The 25,037-nt window shown below is 45.1% G+C and overlaps 2 protein-coding genes across 2 annotated transcripts in view; both read right to left on the bottom strand.

Moving 5' to 3' along the window:
- Positions 1–2,848: 2,848 nt before the first annotated feature.
- lmo7a (LIM domain 7a) overlaps positions 2,849–25,037 on the bottom strand; it is a 49,821-nt gene continuing 27,632 nt past the window's right edge. The window contains exons 9-31 of the mRNA XM_071525676.1: positions 20,178–20,207; positions 19,158–19,272; positions 18,065–18,207; positions 16,696–17,380; positions 15,801–16,064; positions 15,134–15,248; positions 13,857–14,018; positions 12,721–12,905; positions 12,483–12,546; positions 12,122–12,178; positions 11,726–11,767; positions 10,635–10,660; positions 10,059–10,166; positions 9,143–9,229; positions 7,967–8,331; positions 7,675–7,731; positions 7,249–7,304; positions 6,818–6,976; positions 6,050–6,254; positions 5,299–5,616; positions 4,334–4,442; positions 3,687–3,789; positions 2,849–3,600 (exon numbers count right to left, since the gene is read on the bottom strand). Coding sequence (XP_071381777.1) covers positions 3,578–3,600; positions 3,687–3,789; positions 4,334–4,442; positions 5,299–5,616; positions 6,050–6,254; positions 6,818–6,976; positions 7,249–7,304; positions 7,675–7,731; positions 7,967–8,331; positions 9,143–9,229; positions 10,059–10,166; positions 10,635–10,660; positions 11,726–11,767; positions 12,122–12,178; positions 12,483–12,546; positions 12,721–12,905; positions 13,857–14,018; positions 15,134–15,248; positions 15,801–16,064; positions 16,696–17,380; positions 18,065–18,207; positions 19,158–19,272; positions 20,178–20,207 — 3,478 coding nt within the window. The 3' untranslated portion in view covers positions 2,849–3,577. The remainder of the gene's footprint in view (positions 3,601–3,686; positions 3,790–4,333; positions 4,443–5,298; positions 5,617–6,049; positions 6,255–6,817; positions 6,977–7,248; positions 7,305–7,674; positions 7,732–7,966; positions 8,332–9,142; positions 9,230–10,058; positions 10,167–10,634; positions 10,661–11,725; positions 11,768–12,121; positions 12,179–12,482; positions 12,547–12,720; positions 12,906–13,856; positions 14,019–15,133; positions 15,249–15,800; positions 16,065–16,695; positions 17,381–18,064; positions 18,208–19,157; positions 19,273–20,177; positions 20,208–25,037) is intronic.
- On the bottom strand, positions 21,188–24,969 carry LOC139649315 (LIM domain only protein 7-like). Its single transcript, XM_071525677.1, has 4 exons — positions 24,605–24,969; positions 23,805–24,122; positions 23,118–23,264; positions 21,188–22,642 (listed from the first exon to the last, which is right to left on the bottom strand). The coding sequence occupies exons 1-4, from the start codon at positions 24,967–24,969 to the stop codon at positions 21,823–21,825; spliced, it is 1,650 nt and encodes a 549-aa protein (XP_071381778.1). The 3' UTR covers positions 21,188–21,822.

Genomic DNA, 25,037 nt, shown 5'->3' with positions numbered 1-25,037 from the left:
GAATCCCTTTTGAATGAGCTTTTACCCTTTTGTGAGCCAGAGATTAGAGTCGGCATTCATAATGAGGATGAGTAGGGATCTAGGCTTATATTTCCTTCAATGAACAAAAGGTCGCAGAATACTTCTTGAAGTTAGAAGTTTTTATCTGGGAAAGAGAACTGATTATCAGAGCTGTTTGTGCCACCCGAAGAATGAAGGAAACTTTAACTGGGAAGTATTTGACACAACTTATGCCATTTGATGAACATTTTCCAAAGTGCCTTACCCTACTGGAGTTCATGCATTTTTACTATGCACAGCCCCAGTGGGAATGGAACTACTAACCCTGACAATATCTGTGCCATGCTGTTCCCACTGAGCTACAGAGGAGCACATACAGAAAAAAGACACCCAGAAAGATGAAACCATGCATTTTACATTGGAACTTTTTACAGAAAGTGAACATGAGCCAGCTTCGAGTCTACAAATAATTAAATATTGTAAAAACTATTGAACACTGAGAGTGGAGGGGGTATATGGATTACATCCTGCAGGGCAAAAATCCATAGGCTTTTTAATAGCCTCTCCAGCCTTGAAAGATACTGGACATTTACCATCTTCAAACCATGTTCAGTTCAGAATCCCCTATTAATAAGAGAAATACAAGTAAAACTACTAAATACCATTTTAAAAAAAAAAAACTATTTCCAATTACTGTAGATCCATTCAATAATAAAATCAAATCCAGCATGATCACCGTCTTCATGCTTGTCTAACAGGGTCTAACAGTTTATTTGAATACATTATTTAGTGATAAAATTATTTTAAAGTCCATCTCTACACAAGTGAAAAACTGTTCACATTTTCAATGCTATTTTTGTAACTGCTCTACCTTGTTATTTTTATGTACAATAGGTTGATTTACAGATAAGTTTGAACCGTGCTATTATGAACTGACAATAGCCTGATAGGTTAATCCAGATATTTGGGGTATGTGAGCTTTCCATTCACTTCCCTTAATCCCTGTTAATTCAATTCAAAACAGCGTTCAAGCCAGATGCATGGATGCTGCAAGCAATGGCAACAGGTCTGGTGAGACAGTGTCTGCGATGACACGACTAATTATAGAATCAATTCAGATTGCAGGTGGATTAGTGCCTGATGGTTTCTCTGGAGCATGAAAGGGACTACTTTAAGCAGCAGGGAGCTCTACTTGTCCACGCACAGTATATGACAAGGACTGCGGGGTCTCAGCTGTCTTCAAACTCAGAAGAGACTCAGCTGTACATGGCTGTTAATGAGAAATCCAAGTTTATTAGCTAAGAACGAAAAGATTGGCCCAACATGTCATCCAGGCTACTGAAAGTGCTCCAGAGACATTCACAGTCAAAACAGAAATCCAATGCGTTGTCAGTGATGTTTAATTTGTAAACTAAACTGCAAAGTCTTATGACTGAGTACACATTTTGGGAACTATACTGTGGGTAAATTCCAAGGAAATAGCAGCTCTTCTTTTCAGTGCATCACCTCACAGAAAGATGTGATGTTTCCTGACATGCTGAGTAGCCTAGTGCAAGCAACAGCAGTCTTCATCCAGCTAAATAAAAGTGACTGCAGCTGAAGGACCATTTCAGCCTCTGATACTGTAACCTGAGATCACAGTGCCCCCTTCTGGCCAAGTCCAAACTACACCCAAGCCTCAATTTCCAAAAGCAGGAATAATCATAATGAGGCCTGTGTTGTGGAAATGGAGCGTGATTATCAGGCTCACTGTTGTGTGTTGATTGTAAGGCAAAAAAAAAAGCGTCCACATGGCCCCAACTGGATATCTACTGAAATATCTGTAATCTGTTCTCTCAGCAGGAGAGCATTAGTTGGAACCAAGAAGCTGACAGTGAGCTGCAAGAGTTAGGAGAGACTTTCTGATGGAGGGTATAGCAGGCACATCATCCAAGCTCTTCCATCTGTGTTCAATCTGCTTACAGACTTCATTCTTCTGGCCAGCCAAGCATAACGCTTCTGCTGTAAGCCCCAGCAGACGCACAAGCCGTTCAGACCGACACCGTTCGATTCAAAGCCTCTCGTGAAGGCTGTTTGCGGCCTTGGCTCTGGAAAAGAGATGGGACGCTTATGCTGAAAGGTTTTAGATTTCCTGGCCACTTGGCTGCGCTCGGCGCCATGCGGGCCTAGCTTGTTCTCTAAGCATTAGGATTAAAATCTCCCCCACAAAAGAGCCAAGAAAAATCTAAGTCTGCCTCCAGGGACTGTTTACGCTCCACCTCAAGAGGCCAGGGACTATTTATGCTCAGTCCAACTTATTTCCATCTATTGCCTCAGAAGAGCTTATTTTCATTAGTGGAGAAGAGGACAAATTATCACCTTGTCATTCAAAATGCATTTGGGACCTCAGAACTGAGCAATCAGAAGTGTTTCCATTCATTTATGTATGAATATTGAATGTATGTTTATGCAGATACCATTTCATTAACAGCTAGAATGACAGAATACATTAGGAGAATAGTTTATCACAGTGTAATCAAATGTAATGCATGCGCACTGAATGAAATATGCATGACAAATTGGCTTTGGAGAACATAGAGCAGGCAGGTCCTCTGAACCTTGCACAAAGGCTCATTGAAATTTCTTTCATTACCACTATGGCACTACAGAGTGAGAGAGGGAGAGAGAGAGAGAGAGAAAGAGGGGAGAGAGAGAGAGAGAGGCAGGGAGAGAAAGAGAAAATGGATAATGGATTCCTGATTACAGAGGCAGGATAAGCTTGTATCATATAGCAGAATATCATGATGATGTATTAAGCAATTCTATGGTTTAATGAATAAAGGTAAACAAAGCCACACAGGATGAGCATTTGGTCATTTTATTTACAAATGTTACTGAAGAAAGTTTGCCTCAATACCATCCAATATGATATATTTTCCTCATGAAAAACCTGCTCGTGTAGAATCTTCAATCTATCAGTGAAAACTCCTGATAAGTGCTCTCCAAGCAAACTTGAACATTTTTTTAAATATATTTCGATATATTTCTAATAATCTTTATTACTTCTCCCCTGTTACAAACGAAAAAGGCACATAGACATGATAGGAATACCTTGGTCAACAAACATGTTAATAGCGCAAGACTCAGCAGAGAAGAAGTCTAAACGAGAGGAGATGATACTGCAGGGTTCCTCCGATCTAACATGAAAACTCTTCCATCTCTAAAATGTGTCACGGTAGCTGTCATAACAAAGATCTGCCTCAATAATCTTATAGACAATATAATGCTTGAGTAGTTTCTGGCTAAAACATCTAAAAACTCTCTGGTGCATGCACATCCCTTATACTTTGTACAATTCGTAATACTTAATACGATATAAACACATTAAATTTGCTAACTTTTTTTTTCAAGCTTACCCTCTCAATCACACACACTGTAAAAAGAAGGAATATGATTCTCACGGCCGAGTCTATTTTCTTTCTAGAATCGTAAATGCAAACACGCCCAAGCTCGCCACAAAGTGTTTTGCCACGGCTGCAATGTTCATGGGTTGTTGTCAAAAGTAGTCTCTTCATCAATCTGCTGCAGCACAGTCATGTCACATGGAGGTTGGCTGGCCAGCTGCAAGGAAGGGAACAGTGAAATTACATAACGGGAAAGCCTATAACATCAGGTTCTCATGTTGATCCGTTTGCTCACATACTCACTTTTGAATCGCATGTAGCAGGAGTTACAGTAGAGCTGTTTGCTTCGTATTCTGACTTCAGCCCCAGCCTCTGATCCTCCGAGGTCGGACTTACAGTCGATGCACTGAGGAGTTTAGGAAAGACGGGCGTTAGAGAGGGACTCAATTGACTGTCAGCGCTAGTCCACAGTGTCCAACTCCACAGGAGGAGTGATGAGGACAGACAGACCGAAGGCCCTGGATTGTACAGTATGTACTGCAGAGCAACAGCCACGAGGAGCAAGTGGGAAAACAAATCACAGTAAATGAGAAACACCGGACAAAGAGTGGCGGGCAGGATCAATAATCAGATGCAGGAGACCAACAGCTCATACCCAAGTGAAGACCAATGTTCCAGGAGCAACAACCAGTTAAGTGTAAGGATGTTAGGAAGCAACGAAGTGAAAGGTTGATTAGTTTGGCTTGCAGGTTTTGGCATGAATAAAAATCTTGTTGGCTACACAGAAAATCTACTTTGCTCAGCTGCAAAGGGATCAGAACTTTGTGATCCATTCCTCTTTACCAGGTTAGTAATGAAAGATTGAGGCTGCCATGATCAGACAGGGTTAGTTTCTGTGGATCGGCCAAGATGGGCTGCCGATCTCCAGGCCACAGCGGTCCAGATCTCACCTTAAAACAGCCCAAATGATAACAGAGCCCAAGGGACTCGATGATCATGGCCGCTCCCTTTCCCAGCGGGGTGTCACAGAGCGTACAGATTTTCTTGCCACTCACTGACCTGGATTACAGAATGTACAACCATGATTTGAGAGGCAAGCACACATGCATGATGCATGTGTGCTTGCATATACACACACGCACAGACACATGCTCACACAGGTATACACTAAGGTTAGACCGATATATCATTTTTGGCTGATATATCTGGCCAATATTGGCCTTTTGTTAAATGGGCCAGTTATGTTGTCCATTGCCGATATGATGGAGGTTTGTCCCTGAGCACAGTCTGTAAAACACGACATGACATTTTATTTTCTTTGCACATTTCATTAAATTGTTCAGTTGCCTAAAGGAATTTCATTCATATGTGTTTCAATGGAGAGTTTAGTGTTACATGATGTGTCAGAGGCTTTTCCACCATGGAAAGAATAAAATTCTGGGGGAAACATTGGAAAATGGTCAAATTTAAATATAGTGAACATTGATGCAAAATATCTGCTGTTGGCGACTTCTGTCTAAAAATATCTGCATTGATCTTGGGCTTAAAAAACCCATATAGTATACACACACACACACACACACACACACACACACAAACTCTACAAAATATGTGCAACTGAAATAAAACAGGGAGCACTGCACAGAATAACACAAAGTATAATTTGTTGGGTCTGAAACAGAGGGTGAAGGCAAGAAGTGTGTCAAAACAAAATAACAATATCATATCCAATAACATATAATAGTATGCTCAAAAGTATCAGCAGTAAAAACCAAAGTATATGTTCAAGTTGCCATCTACCACCACTCCCAATCCAGAGTCCTGCTTAAACAGTTACTGACCCAGTATACCCAGTATGGTTAGAGTCTGCTTGTTGGGAGCATTTAGCGAAGCAGCGCTTTAAAAGGGGCGTTACCTGCTACGCAGCTGGGAGCGCGTCTCGGTGGGCTCCGGAGAGGTGGTGGGCGAGGGGGAGGAGGGCGAGGGGGAAGGTGACCGCTGGGACCAAAGGGACGAGGGGGTTCCCGCCCCGCCTCTGAGGGATCCCGTGGAGTAGGAGGAGGGCAGGGTGGCGGAGCCGGGCCGAGCCGCCGGCACGCCGCCGTAAAAGGACGCGCTGCCGGAGAGGGCGGAGTGAGGCCGGCTGTAGTTGGGGATGGACGAGGTGCTACCCGGAGTCCACGATGAGCGCCAGGAGGTGCGGGGGGCGTCCAGGTTGTCAAGAGACTCGCCTCTGCAAAGCCAACCCCAGCCAGCCCATGTTAGCCGGTTAGTGGAAGCATTTAAACCGTCTGGCTAAAAGCTATACCTGCTGTGATGTTTTTTCAAGACTTATGATAAAACCAGATTTGGCGAGGCAGATTCAGACTGGTAGCCAGACTGGTACCAACACCATTTGATACCAATATACAGTATTTACTTGAGCACACAAGTTACAGAATATTAGTATGTTTAAAAAAAACAACCATTGCACCAATGAAGCCCACACCACCACAAAATAATAGAAATGGGATTTTTGGTCTTTGTCCACTCCCTCGTTGACATATTTTTAGAGACACTCCATACTCCATACTTGACTCTTAGATCAGTCTACCTGCCTAATGTCTTTACGTCATTCAAGGTGCAGTTTGAGTAATGTCTGCAGTGTATATGTTGAGGTAGCGTACCTGCGCATGGGCAGGCTGGTGGGCTCCTTGCTGGCGGCGGTGTTGGTGGAGCGCTGGCGGATCCAGCTGTTGTCTGTCAGCAGCTGAGTTTTCTTCTTCATCTCCTTCAGGATCTGCTGCCTCTCCTGCTCGGCCTGGGACACGGACTGCTGGCCCTTCTTCTGAGAGTCCCTCCACGACGCCTCGCCCCCTCCGCTGTCTGTCACTGTACACACAGGGATGAGTTAAACGTTTTGGCAAGAGAAAATGATGCTGGGTGAAGTTGCTGGAAGTCACAAATAAATCACAGCTGGCAACGGACAGGGAAAACAGAAAAAAGGACAGAGGGATGGAATCGTGATGAAGTAGACATTGGTGTTCCCCTGAGTCTGTGGTGATTCAGTCTTATGACAGAGGGACCTGCTGTAGACAGTAATTGGGGAATTATTTTTAGTGCAATTAAATTATAGGAACTTTAATATGAAGTAATCATTTCTTAAAATCAAACATTTGTTCAACAAATTTGTATCAGATGCATTAACCTGAGAACAATTACCTGGTAGGTAATATAAACAAATCAATACTGTTTTACTGTGTGTAATTTTCTGTGCAACTGCCTGATTGATTGATTGATTAATTGATTGGTCAGCTCTTAATCAAACAGCTGTAACTTGGATTTGGTGAAATGCCAAAATCGACAGATTTTAGCTGATTTAGAGGATCACAGTTGGAATAGATTGATTGGGCTGGGGATCGATTGGAGACGGGGAGCTTCGGGGCCGAGCCCACCTCTCTCTGGCTCTCTGTATCTCATGGCATTGAGAAGGTTTCTCCTCTCCATTTCCAGCTCTGACGCAGCCCTCTGACTTTGGGCCTCTTTGTCACATTTGTGCCTCAGCTGCTCCTCCAGCAGCCAGTGGGCCATGCCCCCCATTCGCCCATACACACCTAGGGCACAGGCCGCATACGCTCTTAACCACAGCCTCTTTGGAAAGGAATGGACTCACGCACATAGGTGTAGCCCAACATGTGTACACAGACTCACTTATAAAACAGCAAAAATGCAGAGAAACACACACACACACAGCAAATAAGAAGACAGGTTCTCATATTCCCATTCTCACACATCACTTTTGCATTCATGAATCTGCCATCTATCACCTTTATTACAGGCAAAATATAGCTTCACTCAATGTGAATTGATGGGTGAAATGACTGACCTGTCCTCTCTGGTTTCTCCACTTCATCGAGCTGGGGAGTTGATTTAGACTTTGCCCTGTCAATCAAACAGAAAAGATTGAAGGATCTAATACAAAAATCAATGAAAGTAATCATATTTAGCTTTATTTACAGGGGTAACAGATCAATTAAAAGCCACATGGATCAATCCAAGGTGAAATGCAACCTATCTAAGTTATTACTTTGAAACAGGGTAATACATTTTAGTCATTGCTGGACACTGACGTGAAGTATTTTTACTTTTTGTTACGGGAAACCAGGCAGACATGTACTGCTTAAATGTTAGTTGTATGTGCTGTATGGTGCGATTAGCCGGGGAATGGTTAAACAGGGATTTTAAACAGGCATTATCCATACGGTTTGGCTGCACTTTGAATAAAAATGCATGCACATTCTCCCATACTAACCTGTCTGCAAATGATAGTTCAGGCTGGACATTGGCAAAGCCATGGGATTCACCAGCCCTTTAGTGAAGGGTCGGTGCAGAGAGAGGTGGGAAGAGGGTTACAGCACACAGGCCAGGACAAAGCACATGCAAACACATTAGTTGGAGTTATGGTGATGCACAGACAAGGCAGGTTATATTTTACACTTAGTGTTTAACTTGGTTAGCATCAGCGAGACAGACAGATGCGGGAGGCAAAGGGACATTTATACAAAGTGTGGGGCGAGTAGAAGGAGAGCAGTGGCTCTACTGACCACTGCTGCTGCTGCTGCTGCTGCTCTGCCGCCTCCTGACGCCTCCTCTCCTCCTCCCGCTCTTCCTCTCTCCTCCTCTGCCATCTCAAGTCTTCCTCCTCCCTCCTCTTCCTCTCATCGTCCTCCTGCTTTTCTCTCCTCTTCCTCTCCTCCTGGAGACGCTGGAGCTCTCGCTCCTCCTCTTCCCTCTTCTTCCTCTCCTCCACCTGTCTTTGGCGCTCCTGCTCCTCCCTCCTCTTTCGCTCTTCCTCTGCCTTATCTTCCCATGGAGGAGTGGGCTGGCTGAGGGGGCTGAGGGGGGTGAGGGGGGAGAGGGGCGAGTGTGGGCTGGCGCTGTGGTTGTTCACCTCCAGGCTGCTTGGCTGCTGGAGGCCGGGAAGGAGAGAAAAGAGTAAGCCTTGGAACACATGACGATTTTTAAAGGGGCATTAAGAAATCTATGGCCTTTATCTGGGATTAGTAGGAACTGCAACAACATCGATGCAACTTATCTCCTTCAACACAAGTCTATGGTGAAGATACCAAACCTCTAACACCTCCTGTCCCCTTACCTGACAGTGGCCCATAATTGACACACATATGCACATATGCACAATAAAGACAGGCATGCTAGCTAATTAGAGCAGAAAAGTAATATCACAGTGCAAAACACTGGAATAATAATAATGCCTTGTCATTTGCCTTTTTGGCTTGAGAATAAAGCTTATTATCCTTTGTAGCTGAAATGATTTGCAACGATGGTCGGTTGCTCATAGCACTGTCCTCCATTGTTGAGCAGTTGAAAATATGAGTAGGAGGGTGGAGGATCGACATTGGGAGAGGCTTCAAATTCCAGTGGGCAGGGGGTTTTGTTGCAAAACAGAGTACGGGCCAGAAAGAGGGTTTTGAAAGTCAGAAATCTCAGTGTTTGGTGAAGTAATTGTTGAGGTTATTTAGTGCTGTGAGATAGTAAAAATTTTACTTATTGCCCTTTTAATGTTATCTGGTTTGGGGGTTGGCCTAGGAATGAATTCTAATCTAATAATATCTATATCTAATATTTTCTTGAGCAATTTACAAAGTAAAACGATATAATGTAAAATTGCATATAATGTATATGATGTAGAGTATAATTGAATATATAACTGAATTGTCCTAGTTAGATGTGATGGAGTGAGTTGTTGCATTGCCCCCTACCTCCTGTTGGTGTGTGCTGTTGGCAGCATCCTGCTGGGCCCTGCGCCACTCCTCCTCCAGTTTCTCCTGGTCACGCTTATATTTTTCCTGGACGAAAAAGCAGGGAGAAGGAGATCATCACACTCAAGCACACACACACTTTTGGATTCAACAAAACTAGAAGTGGTTCCCTGGAACATATTTTTCTCAAAAGTGTCTAGAAAAAAATTACAAAGACCTATCTGAAGTTATTCTAAATTACATGGCCATATTGTGCAGTACAGTGAGAATACCAAGTTTAATGGAGAGATGGATAGTTCCAGATCATTTCAACTGAGAGCTCACCTATGTTTTATCTAACCGCCCTGAAAGTTGATAAACCTAGAGAATCTTTGCCCGGGGCAGGAAGTCTCTCGGGCACATCTCAAAACCAGGCCGCTAAACCAACAGGGAATAAGACTAGGGGGAGTAACAAGCCTTCCCAGCTACATCAGCCCTCCAATGGACACCTTTGATCTCAAACCAGAAATACGCGCTCAGAGGAATGTTTTGACAGGATTCTACTACATGTTGGGTGGATTCTCAACACACTCCCTTTATTTCCAACCGCCTGGGTGCTGACTATTCTGAGACGATTAGGAGCAGTCTTCGGTCAATGTGAGGACTCCTAAACAAATTATGACTGGGATAATGCATAATTAGGTTAATTAGCCTGTCAGTTCAGTGCTCTGCACCCCATCTCATCAACAGATGTGACACGCAACGGATTTCCAGGAGGGTAACCCAGGTCCTTCAACCGGATCTAAATTTCAACTCCAGTCTGACTGAATTATTCATATGAGGTTTTTTCATTTGGAGAGGGGCTCAGTTAGTTCTATTAATGGATTACCAGGCTGCATATGAGCAGTCACTGGTAATCAAGTGAGTTCTTATTCACCTGTAGGAGGCGCTCCTGCTCCTTCTGCCATTTCTCCTGTCTTCTGCGCTCCTCTTCTGGGTCCCAAGACCAGCGGTTGGTGGAGGGAGTGATTGAGGGAACAGGTATCTGATGAAAGAGAGGATACACAAGCAATGTAAATGTACATCAAATCCTATAGCCTACATGCTGTAGTATCGCTACATCAACAGCAGCCATCGACTCTACAGCATCTTAACCAACTCTATGGCATTACAATGGTTTCAGTAGTTTACTTCAATTTTCAAAGTTAGATGAAAATGACAGATCTCTTAAAAAAGGCCATGACCATCAAGTGATTTATCTTCATATGATACTCAATGACACAAAGTTGTGGAATGTTTTCTTCCAATCTTTACCTTGTATTCAAGGTAACTGGGCAATCAAGGGCTTAAGAGGCAGAGTGAACCTGTCTCTGAAGCAGTAGCGATGTGCCACGTTTAATAATGGGCCCTGGCTTTGTAATAACTGAGGAATCCACTTTCAAAGATGTTGTCATACTAGAAGAATACACATAAGAGAGGAAAAGCTCCCCTTGATATATTGAATACTACTCACATCTGATATTGCGGACTCCGATCCTCCTTTAAAAGAGAGAAATTCATCCAATAAATAATTGTGGCATGTACGGTCAGAGCAATGGAACATACTGTAAATATACAACTTAACCTGGAGGCTATATACCATATCGACACAAAGTTGACACGTTTATTAAAACTTCAACTCAATTTTAAAGTCAAGTACCAAATCATGATTGGAAATGGCATTTGAAAGCACAACAGTAATTGATGTTTTCAAAAGCCTCGAGCAACAAAGGTCTTCTAATTTCACCCACTAAGAGTTATTGAGTCATTGAATTAAAGATCGCCCACTAGTTGACATTTACACTGGATGGCACGCCAAATATCAATAAATTGATTGTAGAGAAAATAAGATCAAACAAATGCACAGAAATCACAAAACACAAAGAGCACATCAGCTGCATGCACAAGATGCACACAAGTACAGAGCAACCAGTGGAAAAGGCTAAAGGGCACTTCAATGCACGCATGCCAAGAGAAACTGACTGTTAATAATCACACGGGTGCAAAAGGAATGCTTTTAACATCATGCGCAGCAAAGTGAAAAATATAACCATGTGTTTGACCTGGACACCACACAAAAAACACCACAAACACATCAGGATCGAAAGATCTGTATTTGTGGTTGGTACTTTGGCACAGAGTCTGGCATGCTGCACGGCCTTTGGAGCTGAGAGTGTTTTTTATACACAAATTGTGCCAAATCGTGTTTTCTTTCCCATTCCATCTTAGCTTATGAGCTTATCTTCATCTTGACCAAACAGACAAGAAGTTACATTTTCTCACATACAAATAAATTATATATAATTGCGAATTTTGAGTAATGTTTGTGACTTTTGCCTTTCTGGAGAAACAATGGATATTTGTAGCCTCTGGGCTTCCTTCAATAATAAATCAAGTTAAAGTTAAGCTTGTTTGGTATGTGAGGAGGCTTCTGAGGAGACTTTAATAAAGCCATAAAGGTCGACAGCTACTGCACTCTACTGTCCTTTGGCTTAAACAGCATGTCAGTGCCCCAGTTGTACCAGGTGGAGGTGAGGAGGTCACCGCACACGCAACCCTGTTTACCACAGAGGTAGACCAGCGCACTGACACTGGACCCTGAGCAGCCTGAAGAGGGAAGGGGCACAGCAAAAGGGTTACGCTCTCGCAGCAGACCAGACTGACAAAGAAAAAAAAAAAAAGAAAAGCAATAGCCCCAAAATAGAGCCATGGCAGAATCTCAAACTTTGCATGTAAGTTTCTATTTCAATCCCCACAGGCTCATGATCAATTGATATAAAATTAAAGCTTACTTATCGATTGAACATGAGGTATTGACTGACAAGAAACATGCACACCAGATGAAAAAGCCCCTTGGAAATCAGTGGAATTTGGTGAGACGAAAGCACAGAGCGCCCAGCCACCAAATTACATACAAGTCAACCCGTCATTAATAGCCCCGCTTAGGTCAGCGCTTTTTACCTTGTTCAAAAAACTCTGACCTCCGTTTTAAGTTTTTCAAAGATATGGGTTCTGACTCTACATGAGAAATGGAAAACAGGGTATAGTGAGGTACAGTAGAAAAGAGAAACAAGTTTTACCTAAGGAAAAAACATCTTCATAACCTACACATTGACATGAATTAGATATACACAGAGAGGCAAAGATGCATCATAATCGTATCTTGCAGATGACAGTCTCTCATGGTTATCCTTAAGTATCCTTAATAATTTCTTTCAAAGCCAGGTCACAAAAAAGCAGACCCCTGCTGCATTCAGAACAGGTTTCATGGCCAAACTGAATTTCATAACTGTTTTGCAAGACTGTGTGCTCTGCTCTTTACCTTTGTTTCTCATGGTCACTGACTCTTCACGGAAACCCCCATTCAGTCCGTTTGAGGCCACATCCTGCAGGAAGACATGGCAGGGCGTACACTCATTGAACAGGAACAATAAAGCACGTACATTACAGAATACAGACTGACTGGTGTGGCCTTATCCAAGCAGGAGACACCCTTCTCAGACAGACAACAGAAAGCAATTAACCCTGTATGTCAACTTCAGTTATCCTAGGTCACTTACAATGATTGGGTGGGTGGGGACCTCCTTGGTTGTCAGCGTTTCCGTGGATATGCGTGAAGTGAAATCCAAGCTGGTGTTGCCAGTGTTTGCGTCAGGGGAACCTAGAAGTATTGGATGATCCGTACTGGTCAGATTGATGGTCTTATGGCTTTTAAATGGCGGGGAAGGCCGATCTCTGTCCCAGTCTGCATGCAGACAATGCAATGGCAAAGAATAGGATGTAGATGTGTGTATGCACACAAGAAGGCATGTTTGTGCATGTGTGTGCACATGTATGGTATGAATATCAGTAGTTGTGTATGCACATATGTACATGTGAAAACCCAACATTTGACACTGATGTGTCTGTTAATTATAATACATTAAAAACCACTATTAAGCAGGGAGTAAGGTTGTTGTTATGGTGTTATTCTGGGAGAGCAGCAGGGGATGACAGAGAAACCACCTTCCCCAGCCATGCAGTCTATTAAAGCTTTTATAAACCCCACAGTGTTGCTAACAGGCTCACATCCACTACACTAAGTTGATCTATTTCAACAAAGTATGTTAGCACATTCAGCTCGAGTCAGCTATGTTGGGTGGATTATTGTTTTGGCAAAGTGACACTGACATGATAGAAACAAGTAAGCCTGTTATACTAACACCGTAAAAAGAGCACACTTTCACTCAGAGGACCATGTACCTGAGCTGGGTTAGTTGTCCACAAGGTAAACACCATATGGACACAAAGAAGAAAGGACAGGAAAGAGGAAGAAAAAGAAACATATAGAAAACAAAGAAAACAAAAACAGAGACAGACATACGGTACAGATAATAATGACAGAGTAGTAAGGGAGAAAATAGCCGCTGAAGTCCCTTATCAATACGAAAACTATCTTCCCTTCTCAGAGTAGAAGAGTTATGAGACCTTTACCGTTTAACTGTCATGAGATCATTCATGGATGGTTTCACAACAGTTTACGGGCCAATTTAAAGTGTCAAAACCGTTTAGCAACGCAACCAGCATAAGCAGCACTGTCAGTCCAGGAATGCAACCCTTAAAGTGGTTCAGCTCTTTCATTCTCTTTCAATCTCTCTCTCTCACGCACAGAAAAGCACACACACACACACACACACACAGCGTTCAGATGACTCACTGTTCTTGCCGTGACGCCGTATATCCATGACCAGGCTGCCCTGCTGCAGAGCCTCCTCCATGCGGGCCTTCCAGTCTGTGTAGCTCATGTCTGCCACCCGGTGCCCGCTCACGCTCAGCACCTCGTCCCCGACCTGCAGCTGGCACATCTCCGCCGGGCTGCCTGCACGGGACAGAGGACCGGGACAGAGGGCCGGGACAGAGGGCCGGGACAGAGGGCCGGGACACCATTAGCGGAGAGGGTCGGACAGGTGACCCCAATTCCACCACTCCTGTTACATAAAAACTCCACCACTCCTAGTTATTGCAATTTCCTCAGCACAGGAGTGGAATTCTTTATCATTTGGAGGTAATATTAGACCGATACATGAGCAGAAAATCTTGAAATTGTTGTATAAGACCCTCGTCTCCATGGGGCCCCGTGGCAAAATGAGCAGTGCTTTAATTTCACTATAATTTAATTTACTAGAAATGAACCCAATTAGAGAGTGTGACTATTTCTAATTATAGGTTTCACTCTCACCACTACTATCTCCCCACATACTGTGTAGACAGCTACATAATTCAATACTAAATTAAAATAAAAAAACTTCACCTATGGGGGTTCTTTGGGGTAAAATCTTATCAAATGGGGGTCTGTGGCCTAGTGTGTGTCTATTTGGGGGTCCGCGACATGAAAACACCTGAGAACCCCAGAGCAGTTTTGACGCTGACAACAAAGACACGGCATCAAAGCTATTTTTATGTTTCTCAATCAAATTTTTACTTATACCCCATATGATACACGGCAACATATGGAGGTGGAGAAACCTCAGTAGAAAGAGAGGCTCGGGCCCAGCAGATCTGACCCAGATAGATGCTGCCCTACATAGGCCTGGCATAGCCACTGCAATGGGCTCCTGCTGGAAGGCATGCTGAGGACTAACCAGCAGTGCCTGACTGCAATACATGAGAGAGCGCAAGCACTGGTTTCCAATATTACTGCTGTATCTGTGAATACATCAGCTGGCTTTAGTGAGAATTATATATGACAACTGCCTGTGAGTTCTATTTCCACTGGCACTGACCACTGAGAACCTTAGAGGTGATGGTTGCCAGTTTTGGTTGACCTGCGGTGCTGGACCACTGCTGGACCAGTGCAATTAATTCACTGGTAATGAAATATTAATCACGGAAGGTGAATAAAGCTCTGCCCATGTTTCAGTTCACATCAAATCCCTTTGTTTGAAATTATTTCTATGTTTTCAGAGCACCCAGCCTGGCGGGACGTCTTGTTACCTGGTTGGACGGATGTGACGTGAGCTCCTGTGGAGTCCCAGTCGGCCTGGAAGCCAAAGTCTCTGCTGCTGTTGGGCTTCTGATTCAGGCTGATCCGCATGTCACAGTAGCTCTCCTAGGAACCAAACACACACACATAGATGAATATACATGAACACAAACTCTTCATCTCTCTCCCTAACACCCTTTAGTGTCTAAATGATCCTGACTTTCCATTGCCCTGGAGGAGAGTCAGCATGTCGGGTTGTGTGTCTGTGTGTAAGCAGGCCTGCTTTGGTTGGGCTCCAGCTCCAGGGAATGGAGAACCCCTTGTTCCTATGGATGAATGATTTATGTTTGTTGATTAAAAGCCAAGCCTAGATCCTCTACTGTAACTTCTGTAATGCTGACTCCTTTGTGTTGTATTTTTTATTCAGTGCAACTTTTATTTAGGCAAACTGTCTTTTTGTAAGTGCCATCAAATTTCAGGTTCAATTGAAAGTGCAATGTTATGATGCATCTACATCACTCACTGCTGCACTACAGCATTCACTTCAAAGCTAAAAATACATTATCTGACGTTTCACATTTTCATTCTTGAACACAGTTTATTTGACAAATGCTTGTATTATTTTGCGACGCCTGTAATCTGGCCTGTAGATAAAAGCTGATCTGTTTTTTTAAGTACCGGGTTGGTTTCCTTGGCTGGAGCCTGACTGACTGGGGCTTCACTCTTGACCTGGGGAGGGATGGGCGAGACGCTCTGGATAGGGGTGATGCTTTTCCCTGTGGCCTCCTCCTCTTCCTCCTCTTCATCCTCGCTGCTGTGGGCCGAGCTGGAGTGGGAGCGGGCCTCGTCCTCGGAGGTCATGAACTGGTGGTAGCGGCTCGGCACGGACGACTTCTTAGAAACATCCACGTCGCCGTTCACACGCTTTTGAGAGTCATCCATCTGTCAGGGGATGAGTGTAGAGTGGCAAAGTACACACTGCTTGAGTCTCAAGTACATGAGAATGGAATGCACATAAAAAAAACAAACTTGAATAAAGAATAGAGCTTTTGGTTACTAAATAGTGTCTTTTAACCTTTAAGACTTTTGAATGGGGGGGAATGCATTTGGAGAATGTACAGTAGATGTGTGGGTCGATTTCGATGAGTGGTGTAGAACGTAAACTGGAACTGCTTCAAGAGTTCAAAATGACATAACCATATCATGTCTGGGCCTGACAGACAAACACTAACTTGTTAAGGAAACCTGACAGTTATTTCCCCTGATACAATGAAGCGTTATGTATCATCTATCATTGGCTGTAACAGTGCTAAAAGTGAAGGCTGAAAATAGCAGCTCTGCTAAGTGAGTTAGCAATATAAAAACATTAGCTTCATCCATTATTCACAAACAAAGTAATCAGATCTGACTCGTGAGTGACTCTGATGTACTCCAAATAGATAACACTGTAACAGACCAAGGTTTTCCTACTGCCAAATAAACACCCGGCTCATCCTGCCCTCTAGACGTCCTTCAGCCCTATGCACTGCGCGGGTACAGGTTGTATTTAGCCGTAGAATAGTCCAGTACTCACTGTGAAGGCCCGGGGAAATGAGGCGATGCGAGTGGACTGGGTCCCGAAGGGCCTGGGCGTGACGACTGAGGTGAGACGCGCGCTATCCGATCTCTGGTAGCTCCTAGGGAGGGAGGCGGAAACCCGAGACACCCCGGGAAGCTTGGGTTCCATCGGGTTGTACTGTGCTTGTTTGTACAGGGAGCCGGAGGAGGGGGCCTCCACCTCCCTCCGTGCGCCCGCCAATGGGCGCCTTGGCTCGGGCGCCTTTTGGAGGACGCTGGCCGAGGAGACGGGGGCGGCGGGGGAGGAAGTCTCCTCTGTCTTGGCTCTGCCGGTGTTCCACTCCATGGGTGCAGCTGTTGGAGAGAGGGGGCTGTGGATGGAGCTACGGCTGGTGGAGACGGTGGTAGTGGTAGCGGTAGTGGCGTCACTGCCTGCAGGACTATCCACAATGTCAACTTCACGTGAGGTGGGAGGGGAAGCGGCCCGGCTAGTAGCTGGGAACACGGCGGGGGGGTCCTCCTCTCTCAGAGAGGGCACAGAGCGGGCGGGGGAGCGATCCACCAAGGAGTAGGGGGTGTCAATAGTGTAGCTCCTGGCAGGAAGGGTACGTGGGGGCGGGACGGGGTTGTCAAATACGTCCTGGTCGTCGCTCAAGTAAGAGAGAGATCCGAGACGGCTGCCAACGGAGCTCTTTTTCTCTCTGTGGGCCGGACAGAGGAGGAGAGGGGAAATGGGATAAAGGGAGAGATGGGAAGAGGGTAGGACGGACAGTAATTGGTAAAATAAAGGATGAGGGGGATGAAAGGGAAACGTATTAGAGAGATGAAGGGGAGAAGTACAAAGGGTTGGGAAGCAAGAGTTGAAATGAGGAGGGGAGCGAATGAAAGGGACGAGAGCAGAAGGAGAAACACAGGTTGAAAGGGAGAGGGCAGGGAGAGGTGGGGCAGAAAGAAAAAGGGGAGACAGGTTGCAAGCCATGATTAGATTACACTTTCGCCGACTAAAGACACAATTAGAGAGAGTTCGTTCTTTCACTGCCTCTGACTGCAGGATCCTATGTCTGGTACTACAAGCTTTGCATACACAGCTTTTCTCTCGCTGTTACCCTGTTGTTGTAAAAAAAAGCAAAGTGCTCCCCTGAGAGGCTAAATAAACAGCAAAAAGAGAAGCAAATTCAGTGTGTTTGTAATGCAACAGGTAGCAGCAAATCCTTTAGGATGTTTGTAGCTTTTCGGTAAAAAAAAATAAAAAATGGATCAGAGCAAAAAATAGCATCTATATAGTATTCCAGTGCGCTCAGCCATCCTGCCCCTTATCAGTTCACAGTGAATGTGCACTATCCTCGCACTACAATAAGTACCTGACCAGGTGTGTTTTTCCTTACCTCTCCTCTTGCATCTCCTTGAAGGTCTTAGACCTTCTGGAGTTGCCGCCGATTGTGATCTGCTCAATCTGCTCCCTTTCCTCTTTCTTCTTCACTATATCAGAGTTGACACTCCTGCGCCTGTTCTTCCATTTGGTCAGGTCCTGCAGAGAAACAAGCCCAGATCACCTCATCCACTGTCACTTACTCGACTAATTCAGCCAACATAGACAAAAGGGATTTGTTATGTTGCGTGGCTCACTGTACAGCTGAAGGGAGTGAAGTTGAGAAGGAGACAGAAAGAAAGAAAGAGAGAGAGGGCTACATTTGAAGGTGTTCTATTTGTGTGCTTTAGGCTCCTCCCGGCTCACGTCCCCCGAGTATTAGGGACTGTGTGTGACCTAAATGCTGCTTTAAGACTCCATTATTTTACCATGACACTATTCAATCAGGCTGCTGATAGACATACCACTCTCATCGCAACTATACATGGATAATGGGTTTTTTATGATTCTACCTGAGAAGGACCTAATGAGCATGACGTGTTTGGGATCTGTGGCCTTCAAAACTGGAGCAGTACAGCACTGGCCATTGAAAATTACTTTTCATGCAAAAAGTTGCATCACATTTCCACTATATAATGAAACAACTTATTATGTAATATCATTTTTCATAGATTCAGTCTAATTATTTCCATCCTAGGGTCTCTGTCTTAGACGACACCATTACACAATAACTCTGAGTATTAATGTGGTGATTAGTATCACACAGACTGAGATTTGGAAATGAGGACAGTCCATAGCCAGAGGGCAGTGCTGCACCAATCAGTGTCTGCCTCCGTCTCTGGCTTCTGTCTAAACAGCTCTCCTTGCACCCTGTGGCCACCGGCTGCACCACAACACCTGCTCTCCTTAGACTACAGATCCCATAGATAATGTGCTCATCTTCCACTTCAATGACATCTATGTTGGAAAGTTATGCTCCTTGTGACAGAGTCAGGTTACAGATATTTACTGAGTGAAACTGGGCGCACTAGACATTTTTTGTTTCGAATAACAAGGTTGGTGGTTAACAAACAAGTATCCCTCTAAGTGTACTGTGCAGTCATACTCACATCCTGCCACTTGTCATCGCTCTCCTTCACCTGCTCGCGATACTTCTGCAGCTCCTCGTAGCGAGCCTGCCGCAGCACGGCAGCGTCCACTTGGATGTCATTCATTGATTTGCTCCTGTGAACAGTGAGATAGAGGAGGGGCAGACAGAAGAGAAAGTTGAAAACAGACCAGAGGCCGTCTGCAGCTCATGTGAGAGGCGTAGGGTATGTAAAGTTTGCATTTCCTGGCAGATTGCTTTATATGAAAAGTTAAACAAACTGTTGCAAAAGTTGAAAATGAGTTCCACTCCAGTTACAGTATGCATGCATAATTTCTTACCATTACACCAAACAAACTGTAGGAAAAAAACACGGCCTATAGATCCAAAATGTATTCAACCTGTATTTCCCATCCGTATACTTGGCATTGAGGCTGAAAATGAGTTGCATTTATACCTGTGCCTGAGTGTTAGTATGCACACACAGCACACAGGTCAGCCACAAAAAACTGCGGCGCAGTTATAAGCTCGATGGGTTAGAAACACATGCTGCAGCACTGTATTCACGGACATCACATCCAACCCTTCATGCAAAACAGCAAAGTCATTCAAAGCTTGCAGACTCTTGACAAGTTTACTCTTTGTTTTCACTTACCTGTAAAGGTTTATACGTGCGTCATATTGCTAACAGGAGTGCAAGGAGTGTTTAGGGACTCAAACAGAGCTTAGGCCACCACTCTCTCATAACTCTCAGTGGGACACACTCACCAGTTTGGGTAGATGACCCAGTGTATTGGTATTGTATGCATCGTTTCACTCCACTTTGTTGCTTTGTCAATAGAGCTTTGTTGAGCAATACCACCCCCCACCAACCCCCACCCCCGACTTGGCCCTGTGCCATACAATCCGCAATGTTCTGTGTCAGCGTTTAGCAGCTAGAGAGTGAGAGCAGCAACACAAAAGCAGTAGGCAGCGGGGTGTGACTGTAGAGGGCAGAGCAAATGCAAACGTGCCACATTCCTGGGACCACGTATCAACTCACCCGTCGCTACCATCATGCATTTGGGGCAGTCTAGGAAACCAAAGAGAACCACAGACAAAAAGTCACATTTCTGCAGACTGGCCTCTGTCACTGTGTGTGTGAGAGTAGACTGTCATTGCATAAGGGTCGAGAGCGCGGCCTCCCTCGCGAGGCCAACTGGTGACTCTCACATCGGCTCGACTCCAACGTAAACCCAGACAGTCGAGACCCAAGACACGATTCCCCTGGTTTTCTCTTTCTACGGTGAAGAGGATAGAGTTCAAGGTGTGTATATAGTAGGCTTACACTACCGTATCACCTTTCCTTGGCCTGCCACTTGGCTGAGAAGGTGTGTGGACATGTATCTTTCTCTAAACAATAGTGCCTTTCTAGAGTCTCCAAGATGATGTCATTGGAAAGCACTTTCCATACGCAAGTGAAGTAAATCCAGATGGCCTTGACTCAGGTTAAATGGCTGCTTTGTGTGTGTGTGTGTGTGTGTGTGTGTGTGTGTATGTGTGTGTGTGTGTGTGTGTGTGTGTGCGTGTGTTCATGACATGTACAAACACTGCGGTATAGATTTGTTTTCATGTTACCATGGAGTTAATAACTTTCATCTTCTTACAGAGCTATGAGGAATTTCTATAGGCTTTTATGTTCTCAATAGACCCGACTACATTTAATGACCCTGCTTGGTGCAGTGTGTTCAGGACATGCCCCCGGTTATATTTGGCTATTACTCAGGCTTGAACCCTTCCACACTACCCCTCCCACTGCGCTGTCAGCTTTACATGTCAGTGTGAAGTTCCCTTCGCTGAGAGGAAACAACATTGTGCTCTGGTCAGATCCATGTCGGTGCTGCGGTGAGGTCATCAGATGGCCGGTTCAATGCATTCCATCACAAAATTTTTAAGTCTATGTTTTTCTTTATTTAAGCTTGGATAAAGTTGTTCCATTCACAGGCAAACTCAGTCCAATAGAAGAAAAACAAAAACAAAACACAGAATTTGGGTCTGTTTTCCAATGCTGATGATGTACTAAATCATTTTGGTCAATGCTGTAAGAGAATTCATGCAGGTTTGTTCATAAATAACACTTCAAAAGACAGCAGCAGAAGGTTATGATGTACAGTACGGCCATCCAATCTGGTATTTGCATTTATATCATTGTATTGCAAAGGTACTACAGTATAACACATTGCTATTGTACAGTAAACCATAATGAAAGGCCCTATGAAGGCATTGTACACCATCTACCTGACTGGTAAATCCTCTTGTTTAAATTCTGAGGTAACAGCAAACATTAAAAACAAGAAAGAATCAATAAAGCTGGTGCTGCAGGTTATTTCACTACACTTCCTCCAGTGGGGGTTGTGTTCAAATAGTCGCGATTGATCCAGTGAATGTGGAAGGCACCTATTAGTTTTCAAGAGGAAGTGCTCTGTTGGGTGATTATCTGTGATTATGGTGGCCTTAGCACCAATCCATCATAAGGTATATCAACATGCAATGAAGGCCACTTCAACATCAGACAGAATATATTCCAAAAGTGAAATGCCACTAATGAGCTCTCACAGAAATAATGAAAAGAGAATGAAAATGGAAGGATAAAATACACAACCTACAGTGTGAGTAAAAGCAACAGGCACTGTTACATCCGACCATTCCTACGAGTTCAGAGCGGCTAGCCTCTCCACCATGAGCCTCTTCTTATACCTTAACCGACTGGCTTCCCTAATAGCCTGCCACTTCAGCAGGTCACCTTCGCTACAGGAATTTGGCACTGAGGGAGTCATCTGATTGGCTGATGGGCCTCTCAGTGACCCCTGACTCTGACTAGAACAAACCCCGAGCTTTCGGATCAGCATGTCATCAGTTCTGGGCCGCATCTCCTCCTTAACCTGATTGTTTTTATCCGCTGCTGCTTCCTGGGTCAAAGGACATGGAGGGCACAGGAGTCTGGCCTTGAGATTAGGAGGCAGGGCCCAGGGCTCTGGGATGGGCATGGGGGCATAGTGGTCAGGGGCACCTGAGAGAGGCTGTTGCTGCTGAGCCTGCTGGGGGTTGATCTTACGGTATACCACGTCGTCCCGTTCGATGTCGGGGAATTGGATCCTTTCCGTGGGGCTGTCAAGGCCTTGTGGCTGGGTGACAATATTGAGTTGTGGATCAGAAGAGTAGAGATGACGTGTGGAGCGGTTGGCAGACAGCTGAGTCTTCATCATAGCCAGGTCTGTGTTTTGCTGGAAGGTCTGGGTTCGCCTGGTAAACATGTCATCATTCTCCAGGTCAGGGAAAATGCTCTCATAATCAAAGTGGTCTGGAGGCTCCCTGGGGTCTTGGCGCCCCAGGAGGGGTCGCTTCTCACATTTGACCAGTCTGGGACCCGAGGTGGGGTCCACTGGGGCAAACACCAGAGGGGGGCTCTCTAACAGAGGGGGCTGTTGCTTGGGGAGCTGGGGGGTAGTGTGTGGTTGAATATGAGGACTAGAGGGAGGGCAAAAGGAGAGAGAGAAAAGGATAGAGAGGTGATGAGTGCATGCATGTGAACCAGATCACAGAAAGAGCAAGAAAAGGAGGAAGCACTAAAATGAGCAGCCAAAGTGGTGATATTTGATTCAAACAGATGTTGATCAAATGAAAATTTTACAATCACACTGCTATGAAGTAATACTGCTATGCTAGTTGCTATAAAATACTGATGGCTTCTCTATAACGGGCTGTAATAAAAATAGGATAATGCTGAAACACAGCCTATATTCCACGAAGGTCAGTGCAAGCAAGCTGCTTTGTCAGGCATGTTAGGGCAGTTCCAGTAGCTTGACAGTGTATTTTATCATTAGTATTTTAGGAAGCAGCGTATCAGAAATTATGCCCCGATAGGAGCCATTTATATTTCTCCTATGGTATCCGGATGCTCTAGAACATTCCTGCATCGTCACAATCATGCAGCTGTATCGACCTTTTCCCCACAACAAGGGTGGTGTGGGCGGAGGCCTCGGGTGTGTGGGAATGGGAGGGAGAGGGGCCGGAGGGGGAGGGGGCAGAGGAGAGCCATGGACTGATGTCACAGTCCGAATCATCTGAGGAAGAGCCCGACTTCTTATAGCTACAGCCACCGACAGCAGGATGAAGAGAAGGGGACAGGAACGGAGAGAGGGTAAAAAGGGGAAAGTGAGGGCCAGGAGACAGGAAAAGAAAGAAAGAAACATAGGTCAGATAGGAAGAACCCAAACAGAAAAGGCAGTGAACACCAGTAGGATGGATCTAACTGGATCAAAACAGTAATTTAAGTCTCATGAACAGGGTTAATATGGCATGCATTAACTCTCTAAGGATAGCATATCAATCAAGTGTGTCAGACAGAAAAGGAGAAATACACAGTAAGCAAGAAAGGACTGTGCAAATGCAGCGGGGAATAAATTTGATCTCCGATATTGAGGAGTGATGTCATGTGATTCGTACTGCCACTTGACTTGTGAAACTGTTGGATGGTTTAATGGATTGCTACTTTGAATATGGCAAACATACTGTATGTGTCTAAATAGTGTGCTGACGATAACAAACTATGCAGATAGGAGAAGTGGCAGCAGGCTATGTGTCTAGGTGGATATTTCTGTGACTTCCATCTCACATTGGACTCACACACCTGAAGCCTTGCATCTTCTTGTACCAGGGTCTCCTCTGAGAGCCCAGCTTGATCTTCTGTATGTGAACGTCTTCTTCAGGCGTCCAGAACTTGGGTAAGAACTTGTCATAAGGTGCATTGCCACCAGGCGGGCCTGTGAGGCCCAACTTTCGGGCATAGAGATCATCCTGGATGGGGTCGGCGTAGCCCACCTCATCATCCTCATCCTCAGAGTCATCGTACATCTCTCTGAGCAGGCTGTCAGCAGACAAGGGCCGGCGGTGGTCCACCCTCACGGAGCCCTGCTGGGGGGACTGCATTGCCCCGCTGTTGCTGCTGCTGCTCGAGAGAGACAGCCAATCACACTCGTCAAAAGTATTTATCAGCAGCACGTACAGCAAACCAGTCACACAGCAAGGAGCACACTGTTTGTTCCTTGAGCACAAAAATTCTCCAACGAGAGCACGCAAGGATTAGGAAAACAATGCAAACTCAAATCAAAACTCAAGCTGTAAAGGAGGCAAAAATCCATTTGAGGAGTTGTGCCACTGACTCAAATCACTCCTCCAGCTCATACAATCCAGAAGGGGCAAAGAAAGACTTGCGGAAGCCCAAATTTAAATCAATTCAAACAGAAACCAACAAAATAAAAAAAGCAAACTGTAAAACTATGAGCTCTGTTAGAAGCAGCACACTACGACCAAAGGCGTTGCTCATGGTTATAGCTAACCATGCAAACTGAGGGCAAGAGAAGCACTCTGACTTGCTCTCTCATCAGGCAGGCACAGCAAAGTCACTCTCTTGCCTTGCGTTACTCTGACCTGAGGCAGGTCACGTTCTGCTGAAGGGGGACACTGGGAGTCATAGTGACCTTGGGCCAGGAGCCCCTTCTCTCCTTGCCAGACGCCCCTCGCCCCGCCAGGGGACTGACGGGCACGGCAAAGTTGGTGGGGGGTGCAGGGGAGGGGCTGTGGAAGCGTCTGCTGGCCAGGTCGTCCAGAACCAGATCGGGGTCGGGTCGGTCCACGTCAGAGTCACTGCCGCTTTCATACTCGTACGACCACTGTAGGTGAGCCGCGGGCAGGCCGCTCTGGGATACTCGTCCGTTGCCGTGGGAGTCGGAAGAAAACTCACTGAGGTCGCCATGCCACAGCGGCCACAATGAAACACGACCACCATGGATCATTCGCAGACAATACAACAACACCACCAACAACAACAATAGTGAGAGAGGAGACGGTGAAAAACAGCCAC

Source organism: Centroberyx affinis, unplaced genomic scaffold (genome assembly GCF_046629955.1).
Source record: "Centroberyx affinis isolate AG114_WGS23_722 - 3 ecotype Tasmania unplaced genomic scaffold, CSIRO-AGI_Caff_v1 ptg001328l_1, whole genome shotgun sequence".
In the NCBI taxonomy this organism is placed as follows: Eukaryota; Metazoa; Chordata; class Actinopteri; order Beryciformes; family Berycidae; genus Centroberyx; species Centroberyx affinis.
Note: the sequence above shows the minus strand (reverse complement) of the source record. Positions and strands in the feature narration are given on the sequence as shown.